Source organism: Nylanderia fulva, unplaced genomic scaffold, assembly GCF_048542155.1.
Source record: "Nylanderia fulva isolate GAGA-0341 unplaced genomic scaffold, ASM4854215v1 Scaffold15, whole genome shotgun sequence".
Classification (NCBI taxonomy): Eukaryota; Metazoa; Arthropoda; class Insecta; order Hymenoptera; family Formicidae; genus Nylanderia; species Nylanderia fulva.
The window spans coordinates 2,818,802-2,836,630 of record NW_028189730.1 but is presented as its reverse complement, the minus strand read 5'-3'; the positions used below and the strand labels follow the sequence as shown (position 1 = coordinate 2,836,630).

Below are 17,829 nucleotides of genomic sequence, written 5' to 3'. Positions count from 1 at the left end.
AAGTATCGAGTATCTCGTATTTTTTATTTCTCTCGGTGTAAGTGTATCGGTTTTTGCTTTTTGCAATTTCGGATAAAGTTATTTCGCACGTGGGCATTTTTGTAAAAATTTAATTGAATTCGCAGCTAGCGATCGTCGGGAAATTTTTAGGCGAAATATTTTACGTTGAATCCCCGTCTCGAAAAAATAATGGGAGGAAATTAATTCGCAATTGGACGTAAAAGGATCAGTTTAAATGTAAATGCTGTTGTGTAAATGAATATACTGAGCGAAGAATTTTTTTAATATAGAACGCCGCAAATATCTGCTCGCTCTTTTCAATAGCTGAATAAAAGAAAGAAATCATTAAAAAACTTACACTGATATAATTTAATAATGACGTTATGTTATTAAAAGCAGGCTAGTTTAAAATCGCAAATTTTACTTGCTTTATGACAAAAAGAGACTTTGTTTTTTTCTTTTTTACAGCTTTTTTTACATTATTTTTTTTTGCAGATTTAAAAAATATAAAAATGTATAATATATTTGCATAGAACTCCTCTGTGTGCGATCTTATATATATTTATATATATGTATAAATATATGTGTATATATGTTTTTAATCGAAAGATAAGTATATACGCAAGGGCAAAGTCTTATCGCGTGAGTTTCGAGAATAAAAGCTCAATGATAATGGAAATATCATTTGGTTTGCTGCGAAATGAATTGGAACGAAGAAAGAGCTTAAATCTAATGAATTAATTTCTTGTACGTGCAAAAAAAGAGAAGAATTCTACTCAGAAAGCATATTTTTTAGTCGTGCAAAAAATACCTTGCAGATTATTTACATTTATAAAATACATCTATATCTTTTTATATAATTATATATATAATTATAAAAATATTTATATAATACGCATGAAAAAATTATCAATGTTTACGAATATGTAATTTAACGATTAATACGCAATTATAAGAAAATGGCATAAATATGCATATTATGTTAATACGCGTATTAAAGTCTGTATAGAGTGTTCAACATAGATAAATAGAACGTCCAGTAGATCGATAGAATCAATAAAATGATTCTAAAAAATTGGAAAATATTTTTTTAAAGTATTTCACTTTTACGATAAAATTTTTTTTTAGTTATGCAATCATGTATTTAATATCTTTTATTTGTTTCTTCTTTTCGTAAAACATAATCGTCGATTCTACAATTTATACCGAATACTATAAGAACATTTTACAATTTGTTTTTTTCAAATTACGAATTATTATAAATTATCTAGTTCCTCATAGATCTCTTTAGTGAATTGAAATATTTATGTTCTTAAATATATAAAAATGTTACGATAATTGTTCACCACAAATAATCTATCGGAAAATATATTTCGCAAAAGATTAGTAAATGACAATAAAAATTAATCAGCCATAAATTAATAAGATATTACAAACAATTGATTAGAAAATCAAATATATACAAAAACAGGGTTGGGTAAGTTAATGATTTTTTTAAACTAAGTTAAGTTAAAGTTAGTTGCTTACAAACTTAATTTAGTTAAGTTAAAAGTTTTATGAACAAAAAATTAATTTAGTTGAATTTAAGTTAAGATTAAATTAACTGAAGTTAAATCAAAAGTTAATTTTTAAAAATATTATTTATATTAAATTAGAATTTTGTTTGTTAATTCTTTTAAAATATATAATAACAAATAACAAAGAATTTTTTATTTTTATGTAGAAATATATTTTTTAGTAATTAAAATTGATGACAATAAATGAACAAAAAAATTAATAATACTTTAATTTAAAAATAATACGTTTATAATTTATAAAAAAACAATAATTCAGAGATAACAAAATTTAACTTAGGAAAAAGTTAATAAGTTTAAGGTAAAAAATAACTAGTTGAGATTAAAAATTAATACATTTTAAATTAACTAAGCTAAGTTAAAGTTATTAACTTTTTAACTTTTTTAAAACTTTTAACTAATTAAGTTACAAATTAAGTTACAAATTAAGTTACAAATTAAGTTACAAATTAAGTTACAAATTAAGTTACTAATTAAGTTACAAATTAAGTTACTAATTAAGTTAATTAAGTTAGTTATTACCCAATCCTGTATAAAAGTAACGCGAAGACATATGTATAAAAAAAAGAAATTGAAGAAAAGAGGAACAATCTGCATTTTTTTGCACACTCGTCACTGGCGATTTTGGCTCTCGATTCGAAAGATTAGCACTTTTGTGTTATGGACAAACGTACTATTATCGATATCTACCTGCGATATCGCTTATCCGCGTCAAAGATAAATGCTGGATTTATCAGGAACGATAACAAGGTAGACTAAAGAATTAAATCGCGAATGATCCAGCAGTGCTCGCTCGACGTTTCGCCCGAAAATTCGGAGGAAAGCGAACAAACCTCGGAATAAGGGTGACAGATCGATCAGCTGATTTCTCGCGCAGCCTTATCTATGGATTTGGACCAATTTTCTTTTTCACGCAATCAGGTCTGTTCTTTCCCAGCTGAACTGACCTCTTCTACTGCATAATAAAAGGGAAAGAATGAAACTCTGAACTGTTGCAGCCGGTTCAGAGAAGAGAGGAGACCCTCATGCGATACACGGAAGCGGAGCCGAGGATGGAGCAAAGAAGTTTTGTGCAACAGCTGAACGAGGCGTCCACGAGTGGCGAACAATCATCGGCAACCGGTATCAGACAATGAGCGATATCGCGTTCTTATCACAAGTCAGGCGCGACGTTATTCTTGTAGAAAACGTTATATCGCGCGCTTCTCTTTTTTTCCCGGATCCCTTCAGGAACGTCGTCCACAGGAACGCAGACGATAGAGATGCAGGAAAACGCGCCGATCATTTACGCCAACAGCAACATCATCACGATGCAACCGACAGGTGTGTGTGTATGTGTGTGTATGTGTGTGAATATACATGCTTTGTGACAGCTTACATTGAAAAAAAATTATTGGATTAATAAATATTTTATATTTCAGTACCTTATTTAGATCATCAGTGTTTGCTGTTATCTAAATAAACTCGTGAAAAAATTTTTTATATATAACTAATATAAAATTATATAGAAATATATAAAATTATACATATAATCGCAAAATTATATATGAAATATGTTCACACATAATTAGATAAAAGTGCTTTTTATATATAATTATATGAATTTATATATATATAATAAATAAGTATATTTTTTCATATATATTAATATATACATGTGTGTTTTATATATAATTTGACATGATTATATATATGAATCCTTATATACTTTATAATATAATAAAATATAATTTATAAAATATAATATAAAATAAAATATAATATAATTGATATAAAATATAATTATGTATAAAAATGGACATATTTCACATATAATTATATATAAAAAATTTTTCCCGGGAAATTATATAGATGATCATCTAGATGAAACTTTGGCATCATCTTATTTTTATATAGATAATAAAAATGTGTTATCTATATCTGCATCTTACAAAAAAAAATATCCTTACTAAATTATCCAGAATAATTTTCAGATAATTTTGGTTTAGAATCATAACACATAAAAATACTTAAATAGTAAACTTAAGTAATAAGCAATAAAAATTTATAAATAAAAATATGAATACATATATTTTTATATCCCTTTTATAACTGCGTTTACATAAGCAGTTTTAAAAATTATTATCTAGAAAATTATCTAGATGAATTGCCGTATAATTTTATCTTTTATTTAGATATATTAGATATATTTAAAATAAAATCATCTTTATCTTATCTAAGAATTTACATATTTTGATCTCATCTTTATCTAGTTAATTTTAAAATCATCTAAGCACAGCACTGTGCCTTATTTAGATCATTTATTTGAAACAAATAAATATTTATCTGTTTTGAAAATTTTTCTTGTATCAAATAAATGCTTTTTCACGTCAAATGAATATCATTAGTTTGAAATAAATTATTTATGAGGCAGTATTGAAATAAATATTTAAGTATTTAATTAATTTTTTTACAGTGTATTAACAGCTAGAATATTCAATCAGATATTTATTTTTTTCCTCCTATAAAAATAAATATATATATTTATAAGGAATTACTGCATTACTGGGTTCATATAGAATTTCTAGTAAAAAAGAGATCAAACGGAGAAAAGAGTGTACTTATTATTTTATTTCAGTTTGTCCTATTTTATGTTTTATTAGATTCTCCTACACAGAGATAATTTTCTCTTAGAATTTATCCTAAAAATTATGACAATTGTAGGACAATATATGGTATTGAAAGAATTTTATGAGTTTTCCCTGATTAATATTTACCACAATAAAAAAATTGTATAGTAAAATATATTACTAAAATGTGTAAAATTAAAAATTAATCAAACATATTTTATATCTTATTGTGGTAGATATTAATATTTTTTATTGTAATTATTATGATTTTCAGGACAAATTCTAAAAGAAAATTCTCTCTGTGTAGAAATCTTATTATTAGTTTAAAAATTTTTACTTATGGAATATACAATATATAGAAATATTTAATAACTTAAAATAAAACAAATTGAAATAAAATAATTACATATATCTTCGCTGTGATAATAAGATAACAAACTTATTAATGACTAGCATTCGATAAAATATTTCTTTGTCCTTTTTTCTATAGATAGATATTTAAAAGAAACTATAAAGAATTATCATTACAGAAGTTAGGAAAAAAGAGATCGAATGGGGAAAAAAATGCATTAATTATTGTATTAGTATATATTAATTATTAATTTATTTACTTCAATTTGTCTTATTTTACATATTATTAGATTTTCTTATATGTATTTGAACGTAAAAAGTATATTATTTTATTTTAGTTTGTCTTATTATTAGTTTATTATTTTTTTATTACATAAACAATTTTTTCTACATATAATTCAACTAAGAATATTATGTATGTTGGAATACATATGAAAAATTAATAATATAAATTAAGACAAACATAAAAATTCTTAATTAAAATGAAGTTTATAATATTGTTATCGCAAAATAGATAAAGAAGAAACATTTTATCAGCGTCAATTATGCTGAGGTAATCGACAATTTTTTTGATTTTATTGTATCTTATTTTTTTACGAAAGTGCATCGCACAAGAACTGCAATTGATATAAAAACGTGGGAAGAATAATAGTTTATTAATGTATATTTAATTATTTAACTATTATAATAATATGTTTAACTATTATAATAGTATATTTTACTATTCAAATAATACATTTAATAATATATACTATTATAATAATATATTTAACTATTATCATAATAGTTTAATTTCTCCCACATCGGCCTTCAATGCGGGTTAATGAGAGTCTGCGTTACATAACACGACGGAATCGATCTCTCGATTAATTCGAGTGCCCGCGTAACTTAATAAAATTCCGAGAGGTCTTTCATGTTTCGTCACATAATCACGCTTCTTGCAGAAGGCGAGCTCCGATTTCCGCGAAGACCTATTCCCGTCAACACCCTGGACTGGATCTCGACGCCCAGGGCGCAATTGAGCGCGACTTCCGGCACGCAGTTCCTGGCCGGAGTCGAACAGTTGGAAATTCAGCAGGTTATTGATTTGAGTACTCGTACGTACAATATATTTCAAGCATCTCACGCGCGTCTATCACAAGAAAGAGAACGAAACAGAAAAATATAGAAAATAATTAGAATATATAAAATAATATAATATAATATATAAAATATAATATATAAAATAATTTTATATATATATATATATATATAAATTTATTTTTATTTGCTGCAGGAGTTGGTATTTTTAATTTTTAAGCATTTATATATCTTTCTCTCTTTCTCTTTCTCCTATTATAATATTAATTATATATTACATGTATACATATAATTAATATTATAATATTAAATTTTATTTACAGATTATTTAAGAGGTATATAATTTACATTTATTATTGTTACATAAATTGTAGTAGAAATTTTATTTTTTATAGTAGATTGATTTATATAATATTTAAAATTATATACAATATATATAGAGTAATTATATACGCACATAAAAAAAAGAAAAATTTATATATAAGTAAAAATAAAATAAAAAAATAAATGCAATATACGATTTACGCGAAATACTCGGTAGTACTCGGCAGAACGGAAAGAGGAACTCAGTACAGGGTGAAAGTGCCGCGGGCGGAAACGCTGTTCCTGGCGATGGAGTCCAAGATGGAAACGCAGTCACGAATGTTCGGCTGGTACAAGGGTTTTGTGCTAAATGTCCTGGATCAATGCGGCGAGACCGCCTTCGTCATGCGAAAGGATCCCAGTTGGATGCACGTGCCTGGATCGCGACAGGCAAGTTAACATACCGCATATTATTTGCGCTCACGTCTTTGAATCGGTGTTTGTTAACTGTCGAGGTTCGCTATGCCTCGGAAATCTTGTAAATATATATATATATATATATATATATATATATATACATATAAATTATAAATATAATTTTTTATATAATAAAAATTATATATATATATTTAAATATATATATTTATAATTTATATATATATTTATTATATAATTTTTTATATATATTTTTTATAATTATTATATAAAAAATTATATATATTATATATATATAGCTATTACATAAAAGTTATATTAAAAATATATAAATCTAATTATATACATATATATACATTATGATTAAAATTACATTGAATAACAGAGATATCAATTTAGACTGAAAGGAACAAAAAGATAGCAGGATTGCACTTCGATAGTCGAGTATATAAACAGAACGATAAAAGATAAAAGACCTTGACAGATAGATGTGTGACGAGTGAGTTATTTTGATCTTTGTGTTTGATAATCTCATGCATTTTTGCAGAAAATCACAGTGGAGAGCGCGAATCTCATCGGTAGCGTGGAGGAGAATTTCAGTTTGGTGGGACCAAACTTTACGGTGTATGATGCGTACAAGGAACCGCTCTGTAATATATACGGACCCAATATCTGCGGCTGCTGTATGTACAAAGAAGCGCAATTCCAGGTGAATAAATCATCCACGTATAAAATATGCGAAGACGCCACGAGTCTACGATTTCTAAAAAATTACAATTATCTATTAAGCTTGGTGGGGATTGGAATCGTGCAAGTTTGTTTCAATATGTTTTTGCTTATCACGCATAATTTTAATATTATTCATACAGAAATATGTTAATTTCTGCATACATAAGAAGACAAAGATATATACATAAATTTAAATATATTTATTGTATTTAAATATCATATTACTATTTTCTATACAATATTAATTATATTTATCTATTCAGTTTTTATATTAATTTTCATTTTTTTAATGTTATATTATTAATAAGTAGATGTAAGAATAAAAAAATATTAAGACATCATATTTTTATAATAAATTAATATAATATTTTTAAAATGAAAATTAACAAAAACTTCTAATAGATGAATATAATTAATATTCTATCAAAAATAGTAATATAATATTTTAATATAATATTTAATATAATATTTTAATATTTTTCCCGTTTTAGATCATATCTGTAGATGGATCGCGCCAAGTCGCATCGCTGATACATGAATGGGATCACTTATCGGTCGATTATATTCTATTGCTCACATTTCCAGTAGAGACCGATGTGAAATTGAAAAGCCTACTTCTCGGCGCATCATTCTTGATAGTTAGTGATCGATTTTCTATTACATCGCGATAATCGCTTTCTGATATATATATAATAATAATTATTATTATATAAGCAATCATTTAAATATAAAAATATAGTAATTGTATTTATTATTGAGGCCGCCTCATATTTTATAAAATTTCTTCGTCTTGTTTCAGGAATACTTATATTTTCAACGAATAAGAAAAGCGTCCAGGAGATAGATATGGTTATAAACAATTTATATACAATTTAAAAATCATCATTTTTCTCTATGCAAGCGCAAGTGCATACACAGGTATTTTTTGAGGAAATAATTTATATTTTTCCTTTTATCAGAAATTTCCTTATATAAATACGTTATATAAGCGCGACACGCGCGATTGGATCATTTATTAATTATTCAATATTCTATTTAGTATTGCATCATATATGTATATAATAAATACTTATCGCGAGACTATTATCTGTTATACGAATGCAATGTTTGCAAACAAAGAAATTCCCATTTTTCAAGTAAAATTTCAAATGACTAAGTATTCTTTTTTTAAAACGTTCGAACATATTAATATAAAACTTGAGCATATCCTTTAGCTTTAGATATATTTAGATTTTTATTTGTATTTTATATTCAATACATATTTGTATTATATTCATGTTTCTGTATAAGAATTATGTAGATTAGAAAGAAGAAAGAGTTAAATAGAGATTAAAATATACATATCTATATTTGAAATTGTATATATATATATATATATATATATATATATTATATATAATAATGTCTCGTTGATATAATATATATATATATATATATATATATATATATATGTACATATATATATAAATCAGAATTAATAAAAATTAATTTTTAAAAATTATATATATATATTTTTTTCAGCATTTAAAGTAATATTAAAATATTAACAATATTAAAGAAAAACAAGTGCTGACAATTGACAATATAAAGTCCTTCGAACACACTTTATCAATAGCTGTCTACTCAAATGCATAAAGTGCAAGATAAGCACTTTTCCCTATGCTAATATGTGCGCTGCAACAATTTTCATTGTTACAAAATCACTCGTACGATATGTATAAACAATACGGTTCAATGAAGAAAAGATATGCTTTCAATCAACGAGACATATTATTATTAATCAAAAATATTAATCTATAACGTGGGAATAAATTGGAAAATTAGAATTATTAATGTATAGAACTTCAAATATCCATTTTTTACACAAATCTTTCTTGAAAAATAATTACCAATAAGTACTAATTTATTCAAAAGTATATCTTGGATTATTATCTCGTGTCAAACCTGTTGGCTCCCAGATGCAACAAGAAATTGTTAAAATAAAATAGAGGTAGGAAGGAATTAATGTCTTTTGGAGAGAAAATTAATGCGAATCGATCGATCAAAATTTTGAATTGCGACCCATACCACAAAAAATATTGTTTTCAAAAAATATTTCTAAATATTTCTATAAAATATTGCATAAAAACATTTTAAAATGCTTTTAGGAATATTTTAAAATGATTTAAAAATTTTTGTGATAACATTTTTTAGAATATTTAAAAAATGTTCTTCTTTATCGCTCAGATAATATTTTTTTAAATATTTGATACGTATTTTTGAAATATTAGTTTAAATCTATATTCAAAAATATTTTTTAAACATGAAAAAGCGGACATAGAAACATTTTAAAAATATTTTCGAGAATTATTTTATCTTTTAAGAAATATTTTTCAAAGATTTTAAAAATATTTGGTGCTGTATAGGGAATCAGTAAATTATTATTATTATTGATAAAAGATGCTATATTTTTCTCGCGCATTTATATTAAAAATTAATACATAAAAAAGAAATAAATAATATAATTATATATTCTAATAAATTTTTATGTTATGTAGGCATTCAATAAACCAAAATTTGTGCATTCCTTCAATATTAATAGATGAGAACTATAAAAATCGCTGGAAAATTTGGTATAAAAAATTTTGAATGAATTTATGTCATTAAAACGTCCGACTAGTGAAGTGTTGGACTGACAATGAATGTTTTGTTCACACGTGTTACGAAAGTATCCGAATCATACCGAAATTTCTCGCTGGCAGCTGCCACTCTTCAGTTTGTACATCGTATATAAAGCTGCGTCTACAACTCGGCTTAAGTCAGTTTCCAACGTTCGCAAACGTGCTTATTTTATGCCATATTATTATCGTCGACGCCTTCGTGGAGTCGTCATCCAAGCGATCCAAGTCGTTGTCCGAGTCTCCATTCATCTACGGCGAATCCTTTGTTTCCTCTATTCATATAAAGCGAACCGGTCTTTCGCGAATTTAGAATATATAGTGACTGATTGTGAGAAAATATCAGGGAAGAGAACATATATATACTCAGGTAAATCGAAAGAAAATACGTAAATATACAGAGTTGTGTCGCATGCAGGACAATTAAAATTTTTATGCATTTTTGGGAGATCTTTTATATGATAATCGATCGATATTTGACACGTGACTTTGGATATAATGAGTAAGTTCTGCATCACACTAGTATAGAAATAATAATAATAATTTTCGTATGTCAAATATATGACAATATATATATTTAATAATTAACACATAATTGATCGTAAAGAATAATTTCCCAAGTAGAACAGAAAAGTCAACATAATGTCAATTTGACGTCATCTTGAGCAAATTTGAACTCCAAATTTGATCAACATTATTCAAAATGATATTATTTTGATTTTCTGTTCTACTTGGATTAAATAATTGTAGCCACGATTTTATTTGATTTAATTTATTTTTTTTATTTTTACTTAAATAAAAAATACTGTGAAAAATTTGCAATTAAATACACACCCGAATATTAGTATTGGATAATTTTTTAAAAATCTACTTTGAAAACATTATATTCAGTGAAAATAGTAGAAAAAATTTTTGCTTGATATTTAATATTGCAATAAATTACGTAATTATAATTGATAATCGATAATCTCGAAATCTGATTGTGGATAGGATAAATTGTTTTTTCAAAGTTATTTATAAATAAATAATTTGATTTGGATGAAACAAGCAAGAAAAATAGAATAGAAATTATAGAAGCATACATTTTTTGGCAAACACAAATAATGCAAAATCATTATAAATTATTGAAGATAATTGTGTGACATTAGAACATTATTTATACAACGCAAAATTAATTTTAATCTTACAATTAGAAGTTAAAAAGATATTCAATTTAATTTTCTATACATTTTAAATATGCCACAACGACAATATGTGTGCTCATTTCGCGGTTGTCATAATAATAAAAAGAAAACAAAACTGCGAATACATAATTATAACTTAAACATAGAAATTTTATCATAAAATTATTTTTCTTTTTTTCATCAAATTTAATACTATATTTTTACACTATAAGAATTTTGAGATTATAATTAATCTTTATATTACATTTTTAATAATTTAAAAATAATTAAAAATAATTGAAAATAACTAAATATAATTAAAAATAAATTAAAAATATAGTTAATAATATAATGGAATATATTGTTTACATTAATAAATAATCAAATTTCAATTAGACGTTAATTAAAATGAGATTTTTATACGCATATATAAATATAGATATATAAAAGAGATTAGATGTAAATCACTTATTTCAAGAATATTTACTGCATACATACATTTTTTTTCCTTAAATAAGATTGATATCTATTGACATATTTTTTTTCCTTAAATAAGATTGACATCTTATTCAAGGGAAAAAATGTATGTATGCAGTAAATAATCTTGAAATTAGTGATTTACATCTATTTATAGATGCGCGTATATTCTAACAAGCATCGTTTTAAGATTTCAATCCTAATATCTATGGTACATTATGTTACACGCACAGAATTAATTGAGCTATTAATTACAATTACATAACAGAAAGTTGCATTCTTCGCTGATATAACAAGAGTTCAATATGAAGTGTTACATAATTTCAAAGAACGATATATAATTATAATAATTTAATTAAATTTCTGTGAAAAAATTAAAGAAAAAAAATACAATATATATATTCCATATTTTCACTTTTTGAAGGAATTGTAAACTTAAATTTTAAACAATGGACGCTCGAGCTGCATTCGGGTACACTGTAAAAAATTGATTGAATTCGAATAAATATTTATTTTAAATTAATAATATATTGATTTTATGTGAAAAAGTATTTATTTATTTCAAATAAATGATTTATAAGACAATATTAAAATTATGCAATTATAAAATAAGATTTTAATATAAAAATAAAATTTATAATTTTAATAATTTTTTTTCAGTATATAAATATTAAAATTCTTGTCGAAAAAATTAGGAGATGTACTTATTATGATTTGTTAAGCTATGTGTCACCTTTTTTCATTGTCGTGAATTTTTTCGACAGCAAAAATAAGCGACATATAGAATCATAACGCAAAAAATATGATAATTATCAACACATTAATATTATTAATATATTTCATTTTACTATATAGGTATTTGGGAAGCATTTGGGGAAGTTTGATATCATCGCAGAGGATACAAAAAGGAGAAAGAATCGGGTATATCCCTACTACTTCCTCAAAATCAACAAATATAAGAAGTATATAAGAAGTGATATGTTTCCGAACCTTGCCAGATTGTCGAAATAAAAATAACAGACAGTTGGAACTTCGAAAAGCATCAACAGGCATCATTAACGAAAATTTACTTAAAAGGTAAGTAGTAATTCTAAGAAAGTGTAATTTACAAATTTCTACAATTGAGAATTTATTAGCAAATAAAAGTTCGACCGTTTGAATATTACAAAACAAAATCTACTGTTATTATATACAAAACAATTCTAATTTCCATACATTTCCATATATTTCCAATTTATCGTGCAATTTGTTCCATATTGTTCGGTTGTTCAACAATCGTTTTTCTTACTACATATATTTTTGATTATAAATCTCGTTTATCGATTTTTATTTTTTATTCACTGAATATGTTATTTACACGAACTTTTATTTGCTTAACATTTTTAATAAATAATGAGAGCGATAGAATTTTTAAAATATATAATATATACACGGTGTCCTATTTTAATATTCCACTCCAAATAAGTTTTTTATTTTTGATTGTAGAAAAAAATGTTTTATCATATAGAAAAAACTAAATTTGTCTATAAAAAAAAATGAAATATAATCCAAGGAGAACAGAAAAGTCAAAATGATGTCAATTTGACGTCATATTGACTAAATTTATGTCATTTTTTGGTCAATATTTAATCAATATAACGTCAAATTGACATCATTTTGACACCTTCTGTTCTCGTTGGGAAGATAATAAAATTTTTTCATAATAATAAACAATTTTCTTTTGAAGAATATATAAATTCCAGGACTAATCAGTATCATCTAAAAAGAAAGCATATATTTCTAAATTAAAAATTTATATCATATATACATGTATAAATAACTAAATAAAATAAGAATTATTTATTTGCAGATAATTTTTTGAATCACAATAATATGGCTCTACTCGCAATTTTTGGTCTTCTAATTCTTCTGTATTATCTCGCCTATCTCATTCTTCCCTCCATTCTGGATTGTGATCTAATGCTGGCTTATAAGGAAATATTCGGCAAGCCTGTTTGTAAGTACATACATCTATTTTTACACGATCTAAAAAGTGGCGAGAAATTTGCTATTTTTCTTCGAGCTAAATATGATAAAATAAACAAATAAAATAAAAACTCATTTATATGCAATTTATGATTAATAACAGAGTGCGAAGAGTTTTCGTAAATATTAAATAATACATTTTATATTTTAATTTATTACATATGCATATATATATATATATATATATATGCATATGTAATAAATTAAAATATAAAATGTATTATTTAATGTTTACGTTCTATTATCTATATATAATATATCTATATAAATTTTAATATTAAAAATATACAAAAAATTGTTTTTAAATACATTTCTAGTATTAAAATTAATATTAATATTAAAAGATGTATTAAAAATTTTTTATATAAAAATAAAATGCTATCCCGCAAAATCTGTTGTACAATTTATACAAATCCAAAGTAGAAGTTTAAATGTATAAACGAATATCTGTATCGATTTATACTTTCATGCTTATTTTCAGCGTCATTAAAGGGCAAAGTCGTGTGGATAACAGGAGCGTCCAGCGGAATTGGAGAACACTTGGCTTATGTGCTGGCCAAAGCAGGTTGTAAATTAATCTTGTCTGCCCGGAGGGTCGCCGAATTACAACAAGTGAAGAAGAGATGTTTGGAAGGTAGACTGACTCATCCGATAATAAATTGGTGATTTTTTTTCAATTATAATGATACACCGTGATTATTTTGTTCACAACCGTTCCATTTCTCTTCAGGAAACAAATCCTTGAGCGACGATGATGTGGAAGTGTATCCTTTGGATCTGCTTGATGAGGACTCGCACAAGAAAGCCTTCCTGCACGTAATCGACAAATTTGGCAAAGTACTTTCGCTTGTTTATGATCTATTAATTTTTTTATTATTCATTAATATATTATTTATTATTTATATAATTTTATCATTGATCCTTTAATTTAAAAAAGGAGTCTTATTACGATCCTCATACGCATATATGTATCTTTCAGTTGGATATACTCGTTAATAATGCCGGTCGCAGTCAAAGGGCACAATGGGAGGAGATCGAGATGACGGTCGACAGGGAAATGTTCGATCTGAATGTGTTTTCCTGCATATCCTTGAGTAGATTAGCGGTCAAGCACTTTTTGCAGACAGGTACAGGTCAAATCGTAATTAATTCGAGCGTCGCGGGATTTTTACCAGCAATCAAATCAGCAACCTATTGTGGTGCCAAGCACGCGTTGCACGTAAATATAAATCTTTTTTAACTATATATATATATATATATATATATGTCCCAGGGTGTCCCAGAACTGACGAAAGTTTTTAATGACAGATTCCTGGTATCATTCGGAGACGATTTTTCCTCAGCGAAAATGTCGAGACACCAATAAGTTTCGAATTATATAAGCAGTTGAAAATAAAGGCTTTTTGGGAAACTAAGCCTTGTGGAAATAAAATATTGACAGAATCCACATTCTTCAGTTAATTTTAGATAGAGCTTTAATAGAATTTTAATATAAGGCTCAGTTATAAAGATATATAACAAAAATTGGGAACATGCTAAAAATGATGGCCTCTCTCAACAATTTCACTAAAAAAAATCGTCTCCAAATGATACTATTTATCTATAAAGAAAAAAAAATGAAATATAAGATAATTATTTGCCAATAAAAATGTTTCCGCCAGTTCTGAGACATATATATATATATATATATATATATATATATATATATATATATCATAATTTTATTTAACTGAATACAATAATTCATTTCACTTCAAATATGTGAAATTAAATTCGCAGGGTTATTTCAAATCGTTGATGATGGAACATCATGAAAGTAACATCGACGTGACGATCGTTTCCCCGGGTCCGGTGCAGACCGATTTTCTAGCAGAGAGTTTCACAGAGAAAGCTGGCGAGGTATGTAAAATACATTTTGAGATTTATAGAGTGCGTATTTTGCATGAAATTTATATTACGACGGCGCAACTGCATAAAAAAATAATTACATAAAATTCACAATTTTATTTTGTGTTCTTGTGAAACTATATTTTAACGAAGCAACATTCGACTCTCACGAATTCCTGTGTTAATTAATTACAAAATTTACATACACACACACATACACATCCAACTACTATAAATAAATGCTAATAAATTTTGATTTATTTAGAAATACGGAGTAAAAACGGAAGTAGACAATAAGTCTAAAGTAAGCGTGGAACGTTGTGCAATTTTAATGGGTGTAGCAATTGCAAATAAGCTGGACGAAGTATGGATCGCTAAACCGACGGCCTTGCGATTGGTTTACATATTTTATTGTTTCCCGAATTTTGCAAAATGGTATATAGATTAATCTCTTATTTAATTCCTGCATGTCACATAATTACAATAAATTCATTCGGTCATCAAAATTTAGCTTACAATTAAATTTTATTTTTTATCTAATTTTGATGTATAAAGCATTTGAAGAGAGTCGAATACGCAAATATCTAGAATATATAATTATAAATTCTCTTCATTGCAATTAAAGCTTACTTAAAGTAAACTTACAAAATTAGAATTAGAAAAACGAAACCGAATGAATTTTTTGATCGATTTTAATATCATTGCGTTACTTATTGGTTTTGTGTTTTTACATAGGTTTATGAAGTCTCTGGGCACAAAATATCTAATGAAAGTACGAGATGCTCAGGTTTCCAAACAAAATTGACTCTTATTATCATCGACGAACGATAATAATTTGATATTATTGTACTGTTTTTTTAACCAAAGGTCCTTTAACATGTGATATCATATAAGAATATATGCTAGAATATGTATAAATAAGTGAATAAATTTTGCGATTTTATTATATGTTTATTTTTTATGATGTATTATTAACGATAATATATATTCTTATAATTAGCAAAAGAAATGCATTCCGATCTGCTGTTTTTTGTACACAATTAATTACTAGACTACGTCGACTTTTTCAACTTTGTCATTGTTTCTCTAGCTTTCTTTCCTCTGAGGATAGCTTCCTTGAATAACGAACAATAGAGCTCTATGGCGCAGGGAGAGTCGTCATTTCCGGGAACGGGGTACGTTATAAGATTCGGATTGCAATTCGTGTCGACTACGCCGACGCTGGGTATGCACATCTTCGCCGCATGTCTAACAGCCGGATGTTCAGCCAAGACGGTGTCGAGGGTATTGAGAAAGATACAGAGATCCGGCAGCCGCGTCATGGCCCTAAACTGGTTCTCCGAATTCGGAAACAGTCCTAGTCGCCAGAATCTCGTGTGCGAAAACTCCTGACACTCCTTGGCCGTTTTGTCCACTATATACGTGGTCTGGGGATTTCGCGAGATGAACAGAATTATACCGCCTCTGAAGGCGATGTGAGCGATGAAGTTCAATGCTTGCCTGAGTAATTCAGCAGTTTGATCCAAATCGATTATTAAGTGTCCTAGTCGAGATCCGAATATAAACGTCTCCATGTGCTCGTTCAATGATGTATCCTTGTGGCCATAATGTACCCTCGCATCGTACAGGTCCTTCACGGTGAACAGTTTGTGAACTTGAAAGAAGTCTGGATGTATCAGCGGATTTAACGTTTTGCCCACTGGATTTTCTGAAATATAATTCTGAAGTATAATTGACAGATTACAGAGATATTTCTTTGTAAAAATATTTATATAATATATAAAATTTTATATATATATATATAATTATATAATATATAAAATTATATAATATATAATATAAAAAATTATATAATATATAATATATAAAATTATATATTATGATAATAATAATAATATATACAATATATATAATATATAAAAAATTGATAAATGCATTAAAGATACATGTACATGTTTCTGATTCTTCGAAACAATATGAGAGGAAAAACACAACACTATAATAGTGGCAATAATTCGACAAACCGGCTTCTTCCACATTTGATTGCGTCTGAGTCGATAATTGACATCGGCGAAGATAGGAATTACAAACGACAGGCCGTGAACATTTCCAATCCCTCGAAACTGCGAATAGAAAAAGTTTTGTTAAATATATACACTAAGTAATTTTTTAATTAATCTCGCGTTATATTTACGAAAAATATAATACGTTTGGAAAATATTCTCCTCGCAAACAAAGACATTCTGTTGAAAGTAGGCGAGTTTGTATCTCAATTTTATTTAATTTCCGAGAGGAAAGAATTGTAAACAACAAGAAACAGATTCGTTAGGTTATGTCACGGAGTTATAGAGGTTAGGTGGTTGATTTGAAGCGAGGATGATATAAAATATGTAGAGAGGAATATTCCAAGTTTAACCGAATCGTGAAATAGCAAATAGCTTATAATTGCGTAAGAGGCGCTGTCATCGATTTTTGGCGGGCTAAAAATTAAAATAAATCACAAATAGATAAAAAGATAGATAAGAAAATCGTCAATTAA

The 17,829-nt window shown here is 26.4% G+C and overlaps 3 protein-coding genes across 6 annotated transcripts; 2 read left to right on the top strand and 1 right to left on the bottom strand.

Moving 5' to 3' along the window:
- The first annotated feature begins 2,061 nt into the window (after positions 1-2,061).
- Positions 2,062-9,082, top strand: LOC114938964 (phospholipid scramblase 1). 3 transcript variants are annotated; one of them, XR_014924216.1, is made up of 9 exons: positions 2,063-2,495; positions 2,573-2,696; positions 2,805-2,897; positions 5,479-5,631; positions 6,156-6,367; positions 6,900-7,061; positions 7,573-7,719; positions 7,881-7,999; positions 8,603-9,082. XR_014924216.1 is itself a non-coding variant. In XM_085480506.1 (8 exons), the coding sequence occupies exons 1-8, from the start codon at positions 2,460-2,462 to the stop codon at positions 7,923-7,925; spliced, it is 963 nt and encodes a 320-aa protein (XP_085336632.1). In that variant the 5' UTR covers positions 2,062-2,459; the 3' UTR covers positions 7,926-8,547. The 3 variants fall into 3 exon arrangements, 2 of the variants coding, with proteins under 2 accessions (XP_085336632.1, XP_029168987.2); XM_085480506.1 differs by lacking the exon at positions 8,603-9,082 and having other exon boundaries at positions 2,062-2,495; positions 2,582-2,696; positions 7,881-8,547; XM_029313154.2 differs by lacking the exon at positions 8,603-9,082 and having other exon boundaries at positions 7,881-8,547.
- Positions 7,940-16,238, top strand: LOC114938963 (dehydrogenase/reductase SDR family member 7). 2 transcript variants are annotated; one of them, XM_029313151.1, is made up of 9 exons: positions 7,940-7,999; positions 12,234-12,455; positions 13,228-13,374; positions 13,885-14,037; positions 14,134-14,240; positions 14,383-14,622; positions 15,183-15,302; positions 15,556-15,725; positions 16,026-16,238. In XM_029313151.1, the coding sequence occupies exons 3-9, from the start codon at positions 13,251-13,253 to the stop codon at positions 16,093-16,095; spliced, it is 984 nt and encodes a 327-aa protein (XP_029168984.1). In that variant the 5' UTR covers positions 7,940-7,999; positions 12,234-12,455; positions 13,228-13,250; the 3' UTR covers positions 16,096-16,238. The 2 variants fall into 2 exon arrangements, with proteins under 2 accessions (XP_029168984.1, XP_029168983.1); XM_029313150.2 differs by lacking the exon at positions 7,940-7,999 and adding an exon at positions 9,866-10,108.
- Positions 14,532-17,665, bottom strand: mRpS2 (mitochondrial ribosomal protein S2). The gene is made up of 3 exons (XM_029313155.2): positions 17,499-17,665; positions 17,315-17,413; positions 14,532-16,998 (listed from the first exon to the last, which is right to left on the bottom strand). The coding sequence occupies exons 1-3, from the start codon at positions 17,530-17,532 to the stop codon at positions 16,343-16,345; spliced, it is 789 nt and encodes a 262-aa protein (XP_029168988.1). The 5' UTR covers positions 17,533-17,665; the 3' UTR covers positions 14,532-16,342.
- Positions 17,666-17,829: the final 164 nt, after the last annotated feature.